At 45.3% G+C, this 23,952-nt stretch overlaps 1 protein-coding gene and 1 non-coding gene across 3 annotated transcripts in view; one reads left to right on the forward strand and one right to left on the reverse strand.

The window, feature by feature from the left end:
- Positions 1-10,594: 10,594 nt before the first annotated feature.
- On the reverse strand, positions 10,595-10,667 carry TRNAW-CCA. Its single transcript has one exon. It is a non-coding gene; the product is annotated as a tRNA-Trp (tRNA).
- Positions 10,668-13,256: 2,589 nt separating this feature from the next.
- The window catches only part of PLA2G4E (phospholipase A2 group IVE), a 75,245-nt gene continuing 64,549 nt past the window's right edge, over positions 13,257-23,952 (forward strand). The window contains exon 1 of one of the 2 annotated variants that reach the window (XM_044925183.2): positions 13,257-13,949. In XM_044925183.2, the coding sequence (XP_044781118.2) occupies positions 13,767-13,949 (183 nt within the window). In that variant the 5' untranslated portion in view covers positions 13,257-13,766. The remainder of the gene's footprint in view (positions 13,950-23,952) is intronic. The other variant, XM_006066213.4, reaches the window with a different exon arrangement.

The following is a 23,952-nucleotide window of genomic DNA, read 5'->3' on the forward strand; positions in this document are numbered from 1 at the left end:
ACTCCAGTCTTCACCTGGAGAAGCCCAAGGACAAAGGAGCCTGGCAGGCTACAGTCCATAGGGTCGCACAGAGTCAGACACGACTGAAGCAACTTAGCACATATGCATGCAAGGGCATTTGTGCTCATTTCACATGCTAGCAAAGTAATGCTCAAAATCCTTCAAGCTAGGCTTCAACAGTACGTGAACCAAGAACTTCCAGATGTACAGACCGGATTAGAAAAGGCAGAGGTACCAGAGATCGAATTGATATCTGTTGGATTATAGAAAAAGCAAGGGAATTCCAGAAAAACGTCTACTGCTTTATTGACTGTGCTAAAGTCTTTGTGTGGGTCACAACAAACTGTGGAAAATTCTGAAAGAGATGGGAGTACCTGACCACCTTACTTCCCTCCTGTGAAACCTGTATGCAGGTCAAGAAGCAACAGTTAGAACCAGACATGGAACAACAGACTGGTTCAAAATTGGGAAAGGAGAATGTCAAGGCTGTATATTGTCACCTAGCTTGTTTAACTTCTACAAAGAATACACTATGCAAAATTCTGGGCTGGGTGAATCAAAATCTGGAATCAAGATTGCTGGGAGAAATATCAACAACCTCAGATATGCAGATGATGGCGGGAAGCAAAGAGGAACTAAACAGCTTCTTGATGAGGGTGAAAGAGAGTGAAAAAGCTGGCTTAAAACTCAACATTCAAAATCTAAGATCATGGCATCCAGTGCCATCACTTCATGGCAAATGGATTAGGAAAAAGTGGAAACAGTGGCAGATTTTATTTTCTTAGGCTCCAAAATCACTTCAGACTGTGACTGCAGCCACGAAATTAAAAGATGCTGGCTTCTTGAAAGGAAAGCTACAATAAACCTAGATAGAGTATTAAAAAACAGAGACATTACTTTGCCAACAAAGGTCCCTATAGTCAAAGTTGTGCTTTTTCCAATAGTAATGTACGAATGTGAGTGTTGGACCATAAAGAAGACTAAGCGTTGAAGAAGTGATGGTTTCGAATTGTGGTGCTGGAGAAGACTCTTGGAACTCCCTTGGACAGCAAGGAGATCAAACCAGTCCATCCTAAAGGAAATCAACCCTGAATATTCATTGGAAGGACTGATGCCAAAGCTGAAGCTCCAATACTTTGGCCACCTGATGCGAAGAGCTGACTCATTGGAAAAGACCTTGATGCTGGGAAAGATTGAGGGCAGGAGGACAAAGGGGTGACAGAGGATGGTTGGATGGCATCGCTGACTCAACGTACATGAGTTTGAGCAAACTCCAGGAGATAGTGAAGGACAGGGAAGCCTGGCGTGCTGCAGTCCATGGAGTCGCAAAAGAGTCAGACATGACTTAGCGACTGAACAACGATGACAAAGGGCATTTGCCATCCGCCCCTGTGAAGATTGAATCCCGTGCCGCTGCAGTTATTGACCTTCAACATGCCCTGACGGGAGTCCAGGGTGGAGAATGAGGCACTCTCTACTCCAGGGAAACTGGTGGAACAGGTCTTTAGATGGTTAGATATTTTCAGGAATGGATTTCCTGATGCCAATCCTTGTATTTCTTCATACCTAGGAAAGTACTAAATCCCTTCATGGTGACATCAGCTCCTCATGACTAGCAGAAAGCCTTTTGTAAGATACATGCTTGCTTTCATAAACTACCCCTTCAGGTGGTTCTAGTGGTAAAGAACCCACCTGCCCTTGTAAGAGACACAGGTTCGATCCCTGGGTTGGGAAGACCCCCCCGGAGTATGAAATGGGACTTCAACCATTTCATATTGCTTGAAGTCCACTTCAGTATTCTTGTCTGGAGAAACCCAAGGACAGAGGAACCTGGTGGGCTACAGTCCATAGTGTCTTGAAGAGTTTGACTCGATTGAAGTGACTTAGCACAACACAGCACAGCACACACTCCTTCACCAAAATCATTCATAGTGACCTTCCCCCACAACTTCTTTGAAGCAGTCTCTCAGAGCTATCTGAGGTGCTGTCTCCCTGGCTACCGTACTCATTTTGCCCCAAATAAAACTTAATTCACAACTCTCACATTGTGCATCTTTTTTAAGTTGCTTTCAATAAACACAGAGAAAACCAAGAAGTACCACAGTCCTTAGAATGGACTGGGCTAAGGCTCAAGGCCTTACCTGGTGCAGGAGAGTGTACATGTGAGTATATTTGCCTGTTTCACCTCCCCCAGCAGCTAGTCAGGGTGGGAGAGGTGAAACTATAACTCCAGACCCCTTGACTACCCAGACACCCCATCAGCCGCACTCTATCTGGGTAAGGACTATGACTTGGGCAGCTGTCAGATCCCACCTGTAGACTCTGTGTGGATTGTGCAAGGCTCTTCCTGTAGCCTGTGGGGCCCTCCAGGGCTAGGCCCAGAAGTGACCCAGTGGGAGTGGGTGACAGGAAGGCCCTGCACCAGGTCTCATTGCCAGTCTCAGCCATGAAATGGCACTCTGCTTTCTGGCTAGCATAGGGGTGATGGTGGGAATGGTGAGCAAAGGGTGAACTGAGAAACATTTCTTTTTCCCAATCAAGTAGGATTTATCTCAATACTGCAAGAAGAGTTTTAGAAAACATATACAATTTATTTAACAATGTATAGATCAATTGAGAATAATAATATAAAAGTAATTTCTTGATAAAATTCAACACAAACTCAGGATTTATGAAAATCCCTTAATAAATTAGGAATAGAAGGGCATTTATTTAACTGAATAGGGTAATTGAAATGATTAATTTTATGTCAACTTGTCTGGGCCATAAGGCCCAGAAATTTGGTCAAACAGTATTCTAGATATATTCCATGAAGTGTTTTGAGAATGAGATGAACATTGAAATCAGGTGGACTTGGAGTAAAGATTACCCTCCATAATCATTCCATCCAATCAGCTGAAGGCCTTCAGTTCAGTTCAGTTCCTCAGCTGTGTCTGATTCTCTCTGACCCCATGGACTGCAGCATGCCAGGCTTCCCTGTCCTTCACCATCTCCCAGAGCTTGCTCAAACTCATGTCCTCTGAGTTGGTGATGCCATCCAACCATCTCATCCTCTGTTGTCCCCTTCTCCTCCTGCCTTCAGTCTTTCCCAGCATCAGGGTCTTTTCCAATGAGTCAGCTCTTCACATCAGGTGGCCAAAGTATTGGAGCTTCAGCTTTAGCATCAGTCCTTCCAATGAATATTCAGGGTCAATTTCCTTTAGGAATGAAGACCTGAAGGCCTTAGTAGAGCAAAGAACTGCCCTCCTCCCCAAGCAACAGGGAATTCTGTGGGCAGAGGGCCTTTAGACTCAGGCTGCAGCTCTTCTCTGAGTCTCTGGCTTCCTCGCCTTCCCTGAAGATTTTGGACTCACTGTCTCTCTCTTGTTTCTCGAAAGAACCCTGAGGAACACAGTGTCCATTAGAAGAAAGAAACATCCCTGTCACCCCTGATGGTGAAATCTTAGATTCATTTCCTTGAAGTTCAGGCACAAGATCACACTCTCTGCTGCCTCCACATCCTGACAGCAATTGCCTGCATCTCTTTTGGTTTCTGTGGGCCAGGAATCCAGGCATGACGTAGCTGGTTCTCTGCAGTCAGAGTGGGGGCTGGGACTGTGATCAGCTCCCCTGGGGAAGGATCACCTCCAAGATGAAGCAAGTGGCTGCTGGCAGGACTCGGGCCCCCATAGGCTGTTGGCCTGAGGCTGTCCCCGGGTCCCCATCACCAGGCCGGTCCACAGGGCAAGTCACAGCATGGCAGTGGCCTTCATCAAAGTGAGCAAAGCAAGGGACTTTCCTGGCAGTCCAGTGGTGAAGACTCCACACTTCCAATGCAGGGGGTGTAAGTTCAAACCCCGGTCAGGGAGCTAAGGCCCCGCAAGCTGCATGACACAGCCAAAAAATTACAACAACAACAACCAAAAAAAGTGAGCAAAGCAAAAAGCAGAGAGGTGGCCTGAGGGACATGATAGAGAAAGGAAATGACAAAATTGTGTGGCAGCTCAGACTCAGTGGTGTAGGAGACGAAGATCCATGAAAGACCATGCAGCTTGAAAGAACAGTGGTGGCAAGAAAGATAAGGTGCTTTAGAAAGACTTCCAGCCTTTGTGGCGGATCAGTTTGAGAAGTTGTCCTATGGTTGGTGAGCCGTCTCTGAGAAGTCACATCATGCAGTCAGAGGAATGTGCCTGTGGAGGTGAGCTCAGAAATGATGTTTGGCATTTCTGAGAGTTTACATAGGGAATGCTCTGGAAGACTGGAGAAGGACCACTCAGCGCCACAGAGTTCAGTCCCAGCTATGATTTTAAGACACAAGAAGAAGGATGACGAGGCAACCAGAGCCCACAGTCAGAGTTCAGAGCTAGACAAGATTGCCAGGACCTTTAGCACATCACTCTCACCCACATATAAAGAAACAGACACCAAGGATGGAACATACCTTGTCCAGGAAAGGAATTCCCTTCTTTACTCTCAGCCCACAAGCTTAGGGCTCTAACACATCCTCCTTCCAGGGCTGGGCTTGTAGCTCATCCTCATCGATCAGAGTAGAACACTGAATCCACTGGCCTCAGAGACTGGCTCAGCAATGAGGGACATTGAGACATTCTTAGGGCTGCAGAAGTGATGCAAATTTAAATCAGCCCCCCAATCAGAGCACTCAATCATTCATCATTCCAACACATTTCTCCTGCACTCTGCCCCCTGCACCTATTTTTTTGCTTAATCTCACTTGACTTCCCTGGTGCCTCAGATGGTAGAGAATCTGCTTGCAATGTGGGAGACCCAGGTTTGATCCCTGGGACAGGAAGATCCGTTGGAGAAGGGAACAGCAACTCACTCCAGTATTCTTGCCTGGAGAATTCCATGGACAGGGGAGCCTGGCAGGCTACAGCCCATGGGTTTGCAAAGAGTTGGACATTACTGAATGACTAACACTTTCACACTTTTCACTTGACTTCAGCTTTTTGTTACTTGAAAATCCTAACTAATACACAGGGAAAGAGGCCTTGGTGGAGAGTGTTGAACTCAGAACTCTGAGGTAGAAAGAGAATCAGACCAGAGAACAGCACTTTGCCACTGGGCCATCAGTAAAGACTTCCAGGATCAAGTGTATACCTGAGAGTAACTTGTACACAGGCACACCAGGAATCATACATGAGACTGTTTGTGGCAGCACTGTGTGTGTTATCAAAAAGCTCAGTCTAAATGTCCATCAGTAGGAGAATGGGTAAACTGGTTATAGAATATTCAAACAGTGAAATACTACACAGCAAGGAAAATGATAAACTGCCGGGTTGTTTTTTTTTGCAGATTGATGTCATTGTTCAGTCCCTAAGTTGTGTCAGACTCTTTTGCAACCCCGTGGACTGTAGCCCGCCAGGCTCCTCTGTCCTTGTGATTTCCCAGCAAGGAAACTGGAGTGGGTTGCCATTTCCTTCTCCAGGTGATCTTTCCAACTTGGGAATCAAAGCCTGCATCTCCTGCATTGCATGTGGATTTGTTACCACTGAGCCACCTGGGAAGTCCCTAATGGTGGTTACTGATTGCTGATTAGCTCCTGTGTCACCAACCAGGAAGCCTAAAGAATGTCTCATTCTCTTAGTGAATCTAGAACAGCTCTGTCCGTGGTGCAACTTGGGCCCAATCTGCCCACGATTGAGAAGGGAAGTCAACTTTCTTGGGGACTGACACAGTTCCTGTGACTCAGGAATTTCAGTGTGAAAAGGCAGAGTCCCTAGCAAAGCAGGAAAGGCTTGTCATCTTCCCTAACACCTCGTCTGCAGCATTAGCAAGGACAGAAGAGAGGCTGACCTGATGCTACACAGGTGCAGAAAGATGGGGTAACACCCTCATGAACTTTAACCTTTAGGTGTATTAAGCCATCCTCGAGTTCAGCATGACCCAGTCAACATCTCAGGCTTCTGCCAATCAAAAAAACAACGGGTCCCCTTACGGGAACAGGGGTGGGCGTGGGGGGAAGCAGGAGTGCATGTCCCTTCCTCTTGGGCAGAGAGGGAGATGTGAGAAGAGGAGCTAGGAGCACTTGCCTTCCAGCAGAGAGCCCCAGGAGGGGCCCAAGCTCTTCTCCAGCCCCAGTCCTCCTCAGGGAGGGGTCTGGTGGAGTGAACCTTGAGTGGAGTACTGAACAGCGAGGCTCACACCACAGGCATACTTTGAGATGATTATTGAACTTGCTTAAGTCTGGTCTCTCACTGCAGAAAGGAGACAATAACCACTTCACAGTCTTGCTATAAGGATTACAGAGAATACTGTATGTTGTGAGGTTGACATATTATCTGACACATAGAAGGTACTTGAGAAATGGTAGTTGATACTTTAAATTTTCATTATTATTTTGAATATTGACCTGTATCTTGATTGTGATATGGAAATGGAACACTTTTATTTACACAAATGATCATTGGTTACTTCATGTAATGCTTTGAAAAGCCTGTTCAGTACTCAGTCTGTGAGCCACGGTTGCAGTTCAGAAAGCCGCCACCAGAGGACGGTGTTGCCAAATGATTGTTGGCAGGACATACAGAGGCGAGGAAAGGTGGGACCCCAAGTGCACAGGGCATCCTTATCTTTGTATAAACCCTTCCACAAAATGTGCTTTTAAGCTCAACCTTGAATATTAATTAGTAACCAGCGTTTACACATATATTCAAAGAAAGACAATTCAGGGGAAAATTCAAAGATATAAATGCCTATGTGAAGCCTCTAAGGTGGATAAACAAATTTTGGTATATTCATGCAATAGAATGCTACACAGCTATGAAATGAATGCTTTGTGTCTACGTGCAACAATGTGGATCGATTTCATAAACATAATACTGAGTATAAGAAACTAGGCATAAAGAACAATAATGAATGACAGCATTTATGTTGAATTCCCAAATTGATCAAATGAATTGTATTAGAAATCAAGACAGTTTTACCTTTTCAGGGTCGGGGTGGTCGGGAGAGTGGTGATTGGAAGGAAGCATAAGGTAGATTTCTAGGGCACTGGCAGTGTTCTGTCTCCTGATCAAGGCATTCATTCTTTCTATGGGTGTGTTCAATAGTGACAATTCATTGAACTGCACACTTAAAATTCATGCACTTTCTGAGTGTATGTTAAGGTCCAATTGGGAGTTTATTTTAAAATGCTGGGGACACCAGCATCTGCAGGGTGGACCGTAAGAGTCTTCAATTTGTTACCAGCAAGTGAAATTTCCCATCATTCTTCTCTGTCCGGTGGACTCAGGTGAGAGGGTGTGACCAATACTGGTTTATTACAATATGTCGTCTCCTTGGCACTGGGGGTGGCCCAGGAGTGGAAACTGACTTCAAACAGGCCCGTCAGAGCCCTTCCCTAGGATGCCTGGTAAAGGGACGTCTCTGGCTGTCCAATGCACTTCCACTACAGGGGGAGAGGGTTTGAGCCCTGGTTGGAGAACTAAGACCCCACATGCCACTTGGCCAAAAAAAAAATTAAAAAGTGCCTGGTGAGAAAACACTCTTGATGGGCTGGCGAAGCTTGGGCTGCTAATGACTATATCCCTTGCAGGTGGAGAGGGACTGTCTACATTAGGAGAGATGAAGGTCCCGGGCAAAGAGAAGCAGAGCAAGAGGGGATGGGAGCAGGACCGAGAAAGAGTCCTGCTGCTTCAAAGCCCAGGTTCTCTTCTTTCTCAGCTTCCCAGGATCTTCATCTTTCCCAGCAAGATGAGGCAACAGATTGCTGATGATGTTTAAGCTTGCTCCTGAAACCTACAGCTGAGAGTCTTGAGTAATTTGCTGAGCAACTGAGTGGTTGGAGGGCCACCTACTGATGTAAGCAACAGGAAGAGGAAGGGAATCCTCTTCTGGAGGAAGTATGAGCACTGTGAGTCCACCTCATCCTGGAAGGGGGTGCGGACCTCCCGGATGTCTGGAAGTTTCACAAGCTGATCATGGTGTTTTACGTCATCTTTGTCTACTCCAGGTGTGATGATTAGCCCCCAAGATAACAATGTATAATCACACCTCTAGCTGTGGGTTCCAATTGAGATTATTTTCTTTTAAATTATCAATCTAACTGACTTCGAGCCTCCAACTAGTTGAGCTTAGAAATATGTTTTTCCTTTCTGGATTTCTCTTGTCAGTGATAGCCACAAAACACCCAGGGGTGGCTTACTAGTCCAGAGAGGTGGTCCAGGCCATTAAAATCCTGAGAGGAAACTGGGAAGCCTTCCTTCAGCCAAGATTTTCAGCTATTTCTTTTTTTATTGAAGTATGGTTGAGTCATAATATTGTGTTCAGCACAGTGACTCAGTTATACATACAGTTTTTCAAATTCTTTCCCCTTATAGGTTTTTACAAAATATTGAGTAGCGTTCACTATGCTATACAGTAGGTCCCTGTTGGTTATCTGTTTTTACACATAGAAGTGTATATGTGTTCATCCCAACCTCCTAATTTCTCCTCACAGATTCTTTTCCATTAGGGTTGTTACAAGGTATTGAATATAGTTTCCTGTGTTCTACAGTAGGTCCTTGTTCTTTATTTTATATGTAGTCAGTGCCACCTGGGGTGGCTGCTGAAGCACAGGCCGTGCTGGCACCTGCCCTGCCCTGCTCTTGTCATGAAGCATTGATGATGAAAGACAGGAGCCCCAGTTACTCTGTGCCTGGTGTGCCCCTGCGCTTCACTGGGAGAGTGAAGGCGAGGTGGCTTTGCAGGGCACACACCCACCCCCGGGGCAAGCGGCTTTGACTTATCTGCCATTTTCCTAGCTCAGCCCCACCCTGGGCTCCTCAGCTCGTGAGGCCTGCACCATCTCACAGCCACTTTCCCCAGGGCCTGAGGTGCCAGGGTGGCAGGTTCCGAAAGGGTTTCTACGCTGCAGCTTCAGTCCCTCACTGGCTCTCAGCTACCATCCTTTCCCTATTTCTGCATTCTGGCCCCTGGAATGAGGGAGATTTTAACTCCAGCGAGCCCTGTCCCATTTCCTGTTCTGTGATGAAGAATTCCTGAGGGGTGGGGGTGGAGAGGATGGAGATGGGGGTGGGGATGCTATTGTGCACCCTTCTTTAAAAGTATTTATTTATTTGGCTGTGCAATGCAGCATGTTGGTCATAGTTCCCTGACCAGGGATTGAACCTGCGCCCCCTGCATTGGAAGCACGGAGTCTTAACTGGCTAGACTGCCAGGGCACGCCCCCAGCCCCTTAAAGCTAGTATTTAAAGGAAAAATTAGGAAAATGTTCATCCCCCCTTCATGGAATAAGACCAAAAAAAAAAAAAAAAGACTTTTTTTTCTGTAAAAAAAAAAAAATTTGTTGTTATCGTTGTTATATTGTGATCATTTTAGGAGTCCCAACAGATCTACGCTTAAATCAGTTCTGATATTAAGCTGGGTATTTGAAGCCACACTTTCTGTTATGGGGATTGAGCAGGAAAGGAACTAACATTGACTGCAGCCCACTGTTTGCTGCGTGTTAAATCTCACACTTATTCGAGGTCAGCATCATCATCATTATCCCTATTTTACAAATGAAGAAACCAAGGCTTAGAAAGGTTGAGTAACTTGCCACTAATTCGCCCTGGAGCTGGGGGAACCCCTTCCCACCTCACAAGCTCAAGCTGGGTCCTTGGTGGGCTTGCTGCATCCAGAGCGGGGTCCAGGCTGTAGGAGAGCCCCTGGCCTTTGTGTGTCTCCCTATGTCACCTGATACTTTCTCCCCAGGCCTGTAAGGAGATATTCTAATTGATTATTACCTCCTTGTATTCAGCTCCTTTTGGTAAAGCCCACCTCCCTTTCCTTGGAGCAAAATGAAGTGGGTTTTTGTTACCTGAAACCAAACTGACTTCAGAAGAGCCTGCCCACAGCTGGCGGGTGATGACCACTGTGCCCTGGGGGTTTGCCAGGCAGGACTGGACCCAGTTCCTGAGATAAATATGGAACAATGTTATTTTTTCCAGTAAATTACTCTCCCCAGCTCTACTCTGTCAAATGTTCCTTTCCTGTAGATACAGATATTTGAGAAAAGATAGTGTTCCTAACAATAAGACCAGAACCACCATTCATTTAAACACACACTTGGACTCATGTTTATGTTTGTAATTTTTTTCTTTTTCATTTCCTAAAATTGAAGGCTTGTAGGTGCATGGAATACTTACTAAGCCCTTAGCTGCCAAAACCTCAAGCCACAATGTTTCCCTACACAATTAACTAGTTCACTGTGCTGCTAAGTCACTTCAGTCGTGTCCGACTCTGTGCGACCCCATAGACGGCAACCCACGAGGCTCCCCCGTCCCTGGGATTCTCCAGGCAAGAACACTGGAGTGGGTTGCCATTTCCTTCTCCGATGTGTGAAAGTGAAAAGTGAAAGTGAAGTCGCTCAGTCGTGTCCGACTCTTAGTGACCCCATGGACTGCAGCCTACCAGGCTCCTCCATCCATGGGATTTTCCAAGCAAGAGTACTGGAGTGGGGTGCCATTGCCTTCTCCTAGTTCACTGTGCCAGGAGCCAGTTCTAGAATGTAATGTACTTTAGTTTTTAATGTTTGTTTATTCATTCATTTATTTGGCTGCTCCAGGTTTTCGCTGCTGCATGTGAACTCTTAGTTGCAGCATGTGGGATCTAGTTCCCTGACCAGGGATCAAACCTGGGTCCTCTGCATTGGAAGCGTGGTGTCTTAGCCACTGGACCACCAGGGAAGTCCCTGAAATGTAATTTACTGTTAACACCTATGGGACAATTAATATGGAATGGCTTGGTATTGCTGGCCTATTTGACAGCCCCTTTCTCCGCATGATTTTCTTCCTCTATTTCTCAGTAAGGGGGTGTGGGTTTCTTGTTGGAAAACTTCCTTAAAGAACCTGCCCCTGGAAATTGCAGGTGACTTTTTTTTTTTTTAACCTGTAGGACTTAACCACATTCTACACAATTTAAAAAATACATATATTTAAATTTCTTTTTGGCTGTGCTGGGTTTTCCTTGCTGCGTGGGCTTTTCTCTAGTTGCGGTGAGGTGGGGGGTTACCCTCTGATTGTGGAGCACGGGCTTCTCATTGTGGTGGCTTCTCTTGTGCGGAGCACAGGCTCTAGGGTGAGCAGGCTTCAGTGGTTGCAGCTCAGGGGCTCTAGAACACAGGCTCAATAGTTGTGGCACAACTACATGATTATTTAACCTAACAAAGCACCTTGACATTTTATCCATACCATGGAAGTGCCTTTTATTGATGCTTTTTACAATAAAAAAAGAAAAGCAGTGCACCTTAAAACGTATACCCTGCTGCTTGTCAATTCTATCTCAGTAAAGCTGGGCAGAAAAAAAAATATAATTAGATATTTAAAAATCAGTCTTTCATCCATCCAAGTGAACATTACTTTTAGGCCTAATCAGTGAGAAATAAAACCAGGAATAGCTAAATTTTCAATAGTAAGCTTTTAAAGAATTATGTCTTTGGGGATTAAAAAAAATGACCTGGGAAAAATTAGACTTGTCAAGAAATACTGGCCACAAAAGAAGAATTCACAAAAGTGAAGTTATTGAAGGAAAACAGATTTGCCCTCAAATATGGTGCTCTGTATATTGATAATTTTGAGCTAACGGCACTTAAATAGTAGATGTATAAGTGTACTCTGACCTTTCTTTTTCTTCCTAAAAGCGGGACATAAAACTCCCATGTGGAAGCTATACCAGGAGGAAAGAAACATTCTTATCACTAAAGATGAGGAATTGAGGCACACACAGACTGGGTTAATCTAACTTGTAGCTTCCTATTGGCTGTTGTTCAGTTGCTAAGTCGTGTGCTATTACTTTTCCATACCTGAGAGACCTAGCTCTGGTGCTTCTCAGGGCTCATAAAGGCCTGGAACTGTCTTTGCTGATTCTGTTCTGTTCTTCGTGGTGAAGAGGGGAGAAAACATATGTCCTGCTTTTAGGCAAATAGTGGGAGAGCAGAAAGGTTTCCTTGTAGCTGCGTTGCTTTTGGCTGAAAACAATCCTTACTGCTAAGCGCCATAATTGGGAGTAGAGGTTGCAAGTTCTGCTGTCTCTTGGCGCAAACAGAAGAACGACACTTTGAAATGAAGCAGGACCCTGTGGTCCTTGCCCACCACCGTGTCCCCCACGTGCCTTTTGTTTGTGAAAAAACTTTAGCCAAAGAAGAAGTTTAATCAGAGAAGTGAGAAAATGCAGAAACAAAGCAACACAGTCAACAAAGACCAAATAATAAAGTCATCAAGCATCTGCTGGAGGAAGGCATGGCAACCCATTCCAGTGTTCTTGCTGGGAAAATCCCACGGACAGAGGAGCCTGGCAGGCTATGGCACATGGAGTCACAAAGAGTTGGACACAACTGAAGTGACTGAGCATCAAACATAGTCAAGGACATTTAGTTCCTTCTCAAGGGCTATAGATAATATTCTGCGCCATGTCCCATGAGCTGTCTTAGACTGAAACCACCACCAGGTGTAAGAAGTTAACTACATGATGACTGGACTGCAGCCATGACAGAAGCTGCCACAGTTCTGAGATCTGGGCTCAAGAAATGGGAACAAACCGATCCTGGAACTGAAGATTAACTCTACTTAAAACAACCAAGATGACGATGGTCAGATGACCAATTTCAAGATGACTGTCAGAGCTGACTGTGCTGTTTCTACATGGAGACTCCTCCATCCAGCTGTAAAAGCTCTTGCCCACTGATTGTCATGGATGGGGGAGAGATGGCTTCTGGATAGGTGTCCACCCTCCCCCTACCCTGGGTTGCTGGCATCCAAAATAAAGCAAGCTTTCCTTTCCACCAATTCAGCCTCTTTACTGGCTTTTGAGTGGCAAGCAGCTGGACCCCAGTTTCGGTTACAGCTTTATACACGTATTCCCCCCTCCATCTCTGTCCCAAATACATGACTCTGGTCAGTCAGACTGGAAGTCTGGCTGCTGCTTGGTTTCTGTTGAGGCCAGAGGCAGTGCCCACTGGAAAACCACAGCCTCAGAAAAGAGTCTTGAAAGGGGGGCAGGGGGATTATGGGGTGTCCCCAACTAGAGAGGATGCGGGATCACTCAGAGCCGAGGAACAGAAAGATGCACGTTTTGAATGTCTATTTTAAAATGCTTATAAAAAAACATGAAGAGGGTTTGCTTTTTGTTTTTACCGTGGAGCTATGACACGTTGTCTTGAAGCTGCCAGACACAGCATCTGTCACATCAAAGAAAGGACTGCGAATGAGACACAGAGTAAATGATTAATCTCCCTTCTGGCCTGTGGCCCCTCCGTCAGTGCTGAACAGCAGGTTGGGGATTTATTTTCAGGGCTCAAAAGAGAGAGATGGGGATGTCAGCCAAGAGCCAGGGAGTCTACCTGACCCTCAGCACCTCCACCCACCCCGGTTCCCTCCTCCCCACGGACATATTGAGTGTCACACTTCTAAAAATATCCCCGAGCAGTGAGGCACTATCTCCAAGCCTGGATTCCAGCTCTGCAATGCAGGCCTCCCCTAAGGAGAGCAGGTGAAAGTAATTGTAGCTTCCTGTAGACTTTCTATGCAGCACAGGAACATTCCACCAGACTGTGTAAAGTGTTCACAGAAATGTGGGACTCTTTTAGCTAAGCCCTGACTGCCTTCACCTCCTTAATTATTCATCAGGCTCATATATCTTCAGGAGAAATCTGATGGCATTGCTTTTGCTTTTTTTTGCAAAACTCCCTTGAAATTTCCCGAGGATATTCGCCATTTGCCTCGCCATTAAGGACTAGCTCCAGCACCACTCAGCCTGTTTGGAGCCCCAGAGAGGTGGACGTGGCTGGAATGACTCTCCAGACCTCGGAAGGCCATCCTGGCTTGGGAACGGATGTGTTTGGCCCTCAGAGCCTTCAGTGGGATGAAGAAGGCAGCATGGCAGGAAGGAGTGTCTGTGAGTTGGAGCAGATACAGGTCCTGGAAACTCCCCATCTCACATCTCTACTTCCCGTGGCCCCTGATGGCTCTCAGGTATGTCTGTATTCTTGGGGAGAGGATCCCTGGCCCCTTAAATTTTACCCTCATTGTCCTGACTCTGAATAAGATCACCTGCATTGCTGCAGAATTAGAGGTTGTGTTTTTATTCATTTTGCTTTCCGGGATGAGTCCCTTCCACCCCACCCCATCACCTACCTGTCCTTACCTGTTTCCGTGCCCCAAAAGTGACACAGTGCTCAGCTGTGTCCGGCTCTTTGTGACCCTGTGGGCTATACAGTCCATGGAATTCGCCAGGCTAGAATACTGGAGTGGATAGTCTTTCCCTTCTCCAGGGGATCTTCGCAACCCAGGGATCGAACACAGGTCTCCCGCACTGTGGGCAGATTTTTTACCAGCTGAGCCACAAGGGAAGCCCAAGAATATTGGAGTGGGTAGCCTATCCCTTCTCCAGTGGATCTTCCGACACAGGAATCAAACTGGGGTCTCCTGCATTGCAGGTGTATTCTTTACCAACTGAGCTATCAGGGAAACCCCTAAGAGGTGTTACCCGGACAGCACTGTCCTTTTACTGCGTTCAGTCTGTGTGCTTGGGAGGGATTAATTGATGAAGAAACTGAAGCTCAGAGGAGTTGTTGGTGGTGGTGTTCAGTCGCTAAGTTGTGTCCAACTCTTTGTGACCCCATGGACTGCAGCATGCCAGGCCTTCCTGTCCCTCACCATCTCCTGGAGTTCACCCAAGTTCATGTCCATTGAATCAGTGATGGTATCCAACCCCTCACAGAGGGGTTAAAGTCACACAGCTAGTGGATGGGGGAGTGGACATGGAGGGTGTTTCTATTGATATAATACTGAGAAGAGGGTTTGGGCTCCTGTAGGTGAAGGATCTGGCAGACCTCCTGGCACATAATAGATTCTAACCCTGTGCCATCTGGCCTGGTGGCAAGGCAGGGTCATAGCTGTAACCACACGCACCTCTGGGGGTCTGGGACTGATTTGACCTTCCTTACAGATCCCAGCTGTGGGCCAGTGAAGAGAAAATCCTGACTCAGTCCCACCTGGTAAACTGAGTGGGCTGCAAAAGCTGAACAGTGGCTTTGGATAATGATCCATGATCTAGACCTGCCTCCCCAGCTTCCCCTCCGGGCTTCCTGCAGGCTCCCAACAACAGGGAGGGGCAGTGCTCTTGTGCCCCTCTGGCTGCTCTGGTCTCAGCAGCAGTACCAGGGGAAGCTTGGCTGAGGGGCAGCTTTATTTCACTGTTTGGGCCTTGCTCCCAAGAAGCACTGGGCCATGGCCCCTTCACCTCCTGTGGACCCCTCTGCTTCCGCTGCATTCTCTGTCTGGACCCTGGCTCTGTGAGTCCATCTGGGCCTGCACCGTGGGGTCACCTTGTCCAGCCCCAGTAGGTCCTACTTCATAGCTGCAACTGTCAACCCAGCGTCCATCCCCGTCAAGATACCTGAGGGCAGCTGGATGGATGACCAGTCCCCCAAGACCATCCCCTTGACCAGGCTGACTGACCCAAAGAAGTGCCAGGGTCCTGCCGGTGACGTTTCTCAGAGTCACAGGTGAAGAGTGTCTGTTCCCCTCCCCCTGTCTGCCCCACCCCTTCCCACTCTTCCTGCTATGCCCTGCACCCCAAGGGGCAGGCTTTCCTCCCCTTCCTTTCCTGCTCTGCCCTCTTCCAGAAGTCCCTGTGGTCCACTAGGCCAGGCCTGCTGCTAATATGCTGCAGGGGGAAAGGCAGTAGCTGCAGCCCTGCTGGGAGGTCAGGGCACTGACCTCTGGCCCCTGACCCCTCCCCTGCCCTGGCATCAGGAGCCTCCTGACTCAGAGGTGACCCCCCAAAGGCTGCAAGAGCCCTCAAAACACAAGTGCTCAGTATGTGGAAGAGCACCGTCCTTCTTAGAGTGGTTGAGAGCAGGGCCTGTGAGATCAGACCAGCTTCTCTAACTTTCTCGGCCAGCTCCCAGCCCTGGAACCTCAGACCAGCTCCTTCACCTCCCAGTTTTTTCACCTCTGGGGAAAGATCCTGTCAGGAGTAGATAGCGGAGCCTCTGGAGCACACGGAGCCGGAACCACATTGACCGCTGTTGTAGTTGTTGTGACTTTACGATGACCTCTCCCCTCCCACCCATCGTCCCCTCTCCGGACATGATTCAGGAATGAGGCTGTGTCCCTTGTCTTGTTTCAGCTGTTTGGGGAAACAGCAGAAGTGACACGGGTCTGAGACAGAGGCAACCACACGGAGATTTTTACTTTTGGCCGCACTGGGTCTTCACTGCTGTACGCAGGCTTTCTCTAGTTGCTGTGAGCAGGGGCCGCTCTTCCTTACGGTGTCTGGCTTTCACATTGAGGTGGCTTCTCTTGTAGCGGAGCATAGGCTCTAGGTGCAGGGGCTTCAGCAGTTGCAGCTTGCTGGCTTAGTAGTGGCTTGCAGGCTCAATTGCCTTGCAGCATGTAGAATCTTCCTGAACAAAGAATCAAACCTGTTTCCCCCATGTTGGCCGGCTAACTTCCAACCACTGAACCACCAGGGAAGTCCCTGGTGGAGGACTTAACCACTGTGCTTAATCTTAATATTTTCATTTTATGTATATAAAAGTAATTTCCAAAAATGTCGGGAAACATAAAGGAAAAACCTGCTGTAAATCCCATTAACTCAATACAATAGCTGTTCCCTTTCAGTTTTTTTCTCCTTAGATAATGTTGATATAGTTGTGCTTATAATACTTATACCAGATCTAAGCCCAGTTTGTTTGTTTGTTTTGGTCTTAGCCTAAAATTACAGCCAAGAATGTTTTCTTGGTTGGTACTTAAACCTTATAATTGTCACCTTAGTGGCAGAATAATATTCCATTGTGTGTCTGTACTATAGTTTGTTAAGATTTAAGGTGAAATGTCAGAAGTAAAAGGTGCTTTATTTTTTGCAAATTCCCATGGGATTTCTCAGAAACTTGTCAGTTGGTTCTTCCCTAAGACCTGTATGAAATATTGGAACAAGACAAGAAGAACCAGAGTCAGCTTTGAAAAGGAAGAATAATGTTACGGAGGGGAATGTGGGTGGGGGGCGTGTATGATTGGGGAGAATGTGTGTACATTTGGTGACAGAGGAGTCCTCAAGATGGAAAATTTTAAGGGAACCACAAGAACTCATCAATCTTCAAATAGTTCCTCATCTGCTCTCCATTTTGGTTTTTGAATGGTTTCCTTCCAGGGCCACCCTGTAGATGATGTCTTTGTCTTTCTAGAACCCCTTAGAGGCTGGCATTACTGGATAGCATATTGTCATCCAGCAATACTTTAGTGAAAATTAGTTTTCAGATTTGTTTTCAGGGTTACCATTTCCTGTATTCTTAGGCAACCCTTCCTGTGGCTTGTTACACATCTTCCATCTCGAGAAGACCAGGAACCACATCTGAAGCACAGATTCATTCACTGAACAAATATTTACCAAGTTCCCACTGTTCCCCCAGTGTTGTTCTAGGAGTGGGAGACCGAGCACAGAGCAGGTCAGACAGGATCCAGTTCTCTCGAAACTTAACAGTCTAATGAGGGAGACCGACAATAGAAACATACATGACTCTTTCTATGTCAAAGATTTTGGAACAAAACATGCTAGAGGATGTCAGCAAGGAGGGGATGTGAGGTAGATGGTGACATTTGAACCAAGAACAATGAGAAGACTCATGGGAAAATGTTACACAGAGAGCAAATTCTAAGTGCAAAAGCCCGCAGGTGCGTAAAGGTTGGTCTCTTCCAACCTTTACCCGCAGAGAGACAGACCAGTGTGTCTGGAAACAGAGGGAAGACCAGTGTGTCTGGAGAGCAAAGAGCAGGTGAAGGGAGGAAAGAGTCAGAGACTTAGGCTGGCCCAGTGCTGCAGGTGGCAATGCTGGGGTGGTTCTGAAGCATCAGAGGGAGCCACTAGAAGGTTCTAATATGAGGATAGACTTTGTTTATGTTTTACACCCATCGCTGTGGCTGGTCTGGGGAATGGACTGCCTGAGAGGAAACAGGGAGACAAGTGAGGAGGTTCTTGCTATAGTCCAGGAGGAAACAGCCATGACTTAAATACAAGTGGACAGATTTTGGATTTTTCTGGAGGTAGAACTTCCAGGACTGCTTATAGATCAGATCCGGAATGTGAACTCAAAGATGCTTCCTAGGTTTTTGCCTTAATAACAGGGAAGTACTGGGAGCCCCAGGGTAGGGTTTCCCAAACCCAAATGTGTTGTGATGGAGGAGACCGGGGGTTTCTGTGCTGGCAGTATTATTATTTTTAAAATTTTTCAGCTGCACTTGGTCTCTGTTGTGGCGCAAAGTCTCTTCATTGTGTGGCATGAGAGTTTTCTCTACCTGGGACACACGAGCTAAGTTACCCTGTGTCATATTGGAATTTTAATTCCCTGACCAGGAATCAAATCCTATTTCCTGCATTAGAAGGCAGACTCTTAACCACTGGACCACCAGGAAAATCCCCTGTATTGGACATTTTATATTTGAGATGGTTTATATATGTTTATCCAAGCAGAGATGTATTGTGTACAGTTGCAAATACAAGTCTGAAATTAGGGTGATAGGTCAGGGAGATAATTGGGTTGACTACATGAAGCAGAATATAGACAGATTTTCAAGCCATGAAGCTGGATGAGTCTCCCAAAAATGGGAGGAGGAGACAAAAGGGAAGAGGCAGGAGACTGTGCCTTCTGCTCCTCACTTCCTAGCTGCCTGGTGGAGACAGAAGAGCCGTCAAGGAGACTGAGACAGAATAGCCAATGAGGTTGGAAGAAACCAAGGAAGCCAAGAGACTTTGTCTTTAAACATCCCATACTTTTATCAGAGTAGGGTGTCAGTAAACATAAAGAAGCATAAACCTTGTGACTGCTTGTTAGTGTCTTTGCAGCCACTGGTACAGACCTGGAACGTTGAGTGACGAGTGTCTGGCTGTGGGCTGCAGGGCCCATTAAGTTTCCCATTATCTCTGGCATCAAGGCTGATACCTCTGCCTGGCTCCAGAGACCTGGTGAAATCAGACTCCACCCCCAGCTCTTCCTTGACTCCTGCCACACACCCTGTGGACTGGGGCCCCACTTGCCTCCTGGCAGGACTCGCCCTCTGCTGTGTCACCTACATGGTGTGAGGCAAGCTCATTCCTACCTCCAAAAGTGAAGGACACCCAGAACCACAGCCTTGTGCCTGGCACTTAGTAGGTGCTCAAAGGTCGTTGTCACCAATGAACGGAACTTTCCCTCACTTCTCCAGCCCATACTGGCCTTTAGATTCTTTGCTGACCACTTAGTTCTTCTCAACTTATTTGTCCTATAGCAAATATAATAAAAACAGAAATAGCTACAATTTCTTAAGGTTTATTATACACCAGATTCTATGTGCCAGTGGCATATACACATATGTATTTATTTATGTGCTGCTGCTGCTCAGTCACTTCAGTCATGTCCGACTCTTTCTGATCCTATGGACTGTAGCCTTCCAGGCTCCAGGCTCCTCTGTCCTTAGAATTCTCCAGACAAGAATACTGGAGTGGGTAGCTATTCCCATCTCCAGGGGATCTTCCCAACCCAGGGATCGAACTCAGGTCTCCTGCATTGCAGACAGATTCTTTTTTAAAAATGTATTTATTTATTTTAATTGGAGCCTAATTATTTTACAATATTGTGGTGGTTTTTGCCATACATAGACATGAATCAGCCACAGGTGTACCTGTGTCCCCCATCCCAAACCCGCTCCCACCTCCCTCCCCATCCCATCCCTCTGGGTTGTCCCAGTGCACCGGCTTTGAGTGCCCTATTTCATGCGTCGGACTTGGACTGGTCATCTGTTTCACATATGGTAATATACATGTTTCAATGCTATTCTCTCAAATCATCCCACCCTTGCCTTCTCCCAGTGGGTCCAAAAGTCTGTTCTTTATATCTGTGTCTCTTTTGCTATCTCACGTACAGGGTCGTCATTACCATCTTTCTAAATTCCATATATATGCACTAATATACTGTATTGGTGTTTTTCTTTCTGACTTACTTCACTCTGTATAATAGGCTCCAGTTTCAAACACCTCATTAGAACTGATTCAAATGCATTCTTTTAAATAGATGAGTAATATTCCATTGTGTGTATGTACCACAGCTTTCTTATCCATTCGTGCACATAGATTCTTTACCATCTGAGCCACCAGCAAAGCCCACATTCTCTATTATATATTCTCTTATATATTTTTTCTTTAATCTTTATACTAATCTTGTGAAATAGATACCATTAACCCAATTTTACATATTAGGAAAATAAGTCTCAGAGATAAAGTAAGAGATACAGTAATTGCTTAATGCTGCCTAGCTAGTCAGTGCCTCAGCCAAGTTAGGAATGCAGGCCTCTCTGACTCCAAAGCTCTTATTTCTTTCCCTATATTTTTCTATATGGGTGTTGTCTCAACTGGCCTGTGACATTTTGTTGTTTGTAAGCACTGTGTTGATGGCCTCTTTGGTTTGGGGTGGGAAGTTGTTTGATCGTCTGTATACAGCAGGTGCTCCCTAATCGCCTACCCTTTGTGAGTTGTGTCAGCATGCAGATGAGAGCCATGTGGAACAAAACATTCCATGTATCTGTCAAAGCTGCCCTGTAAGGTCCCAGGCTGAATATAAGAAGGTAGAGGGATGCATTCCAGGGGCCCAAAAGCCCACTTTCCCAAATATCTCCCTCAGGCCAGGTTAACCCTGCCTTGCCCTCTCCTCCCTGCCCAGTGGATTTTCTACCGTTGGTGTCACTTACATATTAAGCAACAGAGGCCTGCAGAAAGCCTATCCCACAGGTGCTTCAAGCAGCTGTCGGTGTTAGCAAACTGTCCTCGGGATCAGGGGCATGACCAGATGGAGAATAACAGAATCTTGAAACTGAAACAGATCATCTGGATTCTAGAGCAGCCTCCTGCCCAGGAGAGAAATCTGCCAGGCAGGAACTGCTGCATAACTCCAGCAATAGAAGCTTGTGTGTGTGCATGCTAAGTCACTTCAGTCATGTCCAACTGTTTAGGACTCAATGGACTGTAGGTCACCAGGCTCCTCTGTCCATGGGATTCTCCAGGCAAGAATACTGGAGTAGCTTTCCATGCCCTCCTCCAGGGGATCTTTCCATCCCAGAGATTGAACCCTTGTCTCTTATGTCTCCCCCACTGGCAATTGGGCTCTTTACTGCTAACATACCTGAGAAACCCCAATAGAAGCTTATTACCCATCAAATGGCCAAGTTCTTTCTTAACTGAAGTCAAGACTATCCACCCACAAAGGCCCCATTTCTACCAACAGGTGTGACACAACATGGGTCTAATCTTTCACTATGCTTGATAGCACTTCTTGTTCCCAAAGCCAGCAATTTCAAGGCCCTGGTGTCCTGGCCTCCACAATCACTTCAGTCACACATTAGATGACCTATTACTTTGCCCCCTTCCAGGCCCCTCTTGTGGATGTTTCAGATGGGCAAAGAGGAGGATCCAAATGGTGAGCACTGGGCCAGCTGCTCGTGGGAGGAGGAAAGGGCCTCCCAGCACCTAAGAAAGATTTTCTCCCCTAGGTGGACTGCCTGACCCTGTCCTCACTCAAGGCTTTCTACTCCCCTAGAGCATGGGCAAGAGAGACTATTCCCATGTACTTTTTACAGAATTAATGTAGTAAATATCAATATCTGGCAAGATGGCCTGGCACATGGAGGCACAAAGGAAATGTTAGTTTTCTTTCCCTCTTTATTTATTTATCATATAATATTCTATTTATTTAACATTTAACAATAATAATCCATTTATTAAACATGTAATAATCTGCTATTTTAATAGTTCCAACTAAAAACATGTAATATATGTTCAGTATAGACATAAGAAAATTTGAAAAGTTTACTCAAGAAAATAAACATTCCCAACCAATATCATCATCCAGAGATAAGCTCTCAAACCCTTAATATATTTCCTTTCAGTCTTCTTTCTAGACACAAATATACACAGAAATCGGTTTTACTTATATAGACATGTATTTGTACATGCAGAATTGAGCTCATATTTAAAACCATGTCCTTTCGACCTAACAGCAATTAGTGATTATTTTCCTCTGCCATTAAAAAAAAAGATTTTAAAAAATGGCTATAATATACCATCATATCATCTAGGTTGTTTCCAATTTTTTTTACTTTATTTATTTTTTGTTGAAGGATAATTGCTTTACAGAATTTTGCTGTTTTCTGTCAAACCTCAACATGAATCAGCCATAGGTATATATAAATCCCCTCCCTTCTCCCTCCCCATCCCACCCCTCTAGGTTGATACAGAGTCCCTGTTTGAGTTTCCTGAGCCATATGGCAAATTCCCATTGGCTATCTATTTTACATATGATAAGTTTCCATGTTACTCTTTCCATACATCTCACCCTCTCCTCCCCTCTCCCCATGTCCATAAATCTATTCTCTGTGTCTGTTTCTCCACTGTTGCTCTGTAAGTAAATTCTTCAGTACCATTTTTCTAGATTCTGTATATATGTGTTAGAATACAGTATTTATCTTTCTCTTTCTGACTCACTTCACTCTGTATAACAGGTTCTAGGTTCATCCACCTCATTAGAACTGACTCAAATGTGTTCCTTTTTATGGCTGAGTAATAGTCCATTGTGTATATATACCACAACTTTTTTATCCATTCATCTGTCAGTGGACATCTAGGTTACTTCCATGTTCTAGCTATTGTAAATGGTGCTGAAATGAACAATGGGATACATGTGTCTCCTTCAATTTCGGTTTCCTTAGGGTGTGTGACTAGGAGTGGGATTGCTGGGTCATATGTAGGTGTTATTCCTAGTCTTTTAAGGAATCTCCATACCGTCTTCCATAGTGGCTGCATCAGTTTACATTCCCACCAACAGTGCAAGTGTTCCCTTTTCTCCACACCCTTTCCAGCACTTATTGTTTGTAGACTTTTTGATGAGGGCTATTCTGACCAGTGTGAGGTGATATCTCACTGTAGTTTTGATTTGCATTTCTCGAATAATGACCGATGTTGAGCATCTTTTCATGTGTTTGTTAGCCACCTGTATGTCTTCTTTGGAGAAATGTCTGTTTAGGTCTTTACCCCACTTTTTGAGTAGGTTGTTTGTTTTTCTGGTATTGAGTTGTATGAGCTGGTTATATATTTTGGAAATTAATCCTTTGTCAGTTGTTTCATTTGCTATTATTTTCTCCCATTCTTAGGGTTGTCTTTTCACCTTGCTTATAGTTTCCTTTGCTGTGCAAAAGCTTTTAAGTTTAATTGGGTCCCACTTGTTTACTTTTGTTTTTATTTCCATTACTGTAGGAGGTGAGTCATAGAGGATCTTGCTTTGATTTATGTCATCAAGTGTTCTGCCTATGTTTTCCTCTAAGAGTTTTATAGTTTCTGGTCTTACATTTAGGTCTTCAATCCATTTTGAGTTTATCTCTGTGTATGGTGTTAGGAAGTGTTCTAATTTCATTCTTTTACTTGTAGCTGACCAGTTTTCCCAGCACCATTTATTGAAGAGGCTGTCTTTGCCCCATTTATATTCTTGCCTGGTGTGCTGTGATTCATGGGGTCGCAAAGAGTCGGACACAACTGAGCGACTGATCTGATCTGATCTGTGGTTTTTTTGACGTAGAGAAATTTAATATGTATATAGTCAGAATTATCCACTTGTTTTCCTTCATTGCATCTTGTGTTTTACTTCCTCACTAATTATGAAAAAACAATAACTGGCTAGATTATATTACCACCTACAATTTATTTTAATATAAAGAGGTAAGTATGGAACCAGCTTATTTTTTCTCCAGGTGGCAAAATGTTTATTTTTTCATAAATGGTTACTTTTCCAATATAATATTAAATAACCCACGTTTCCCTATTAGTTTGTAATGACATCATTTTCACACGGAAATTTCTTGTGTATTTTCCCCAGGTTTATTTGTTTTATTTTTCATTGCTATTGTGAATATGATCTTGCTTTCCCTTGTGGTTATGGTCTTTATAGGAAAACGT

The sequence above is a fragment of the Bubalus bubalis genome, chromosome 11 (assembly GCF_019923935.1).
Source record: "Bubalus bubalis isolate 160015118507 breed Murrah chromosome 11, NDDB_SH_1, whole genome shotgun sequence".
NCBI classification, from domain to species: domain Eukaryota; kingdom Metazoa; phylum Chordata; class Mammalia; order Artiodactyla; family Bovidae; genus Bubalus; species Bubalus bubalis.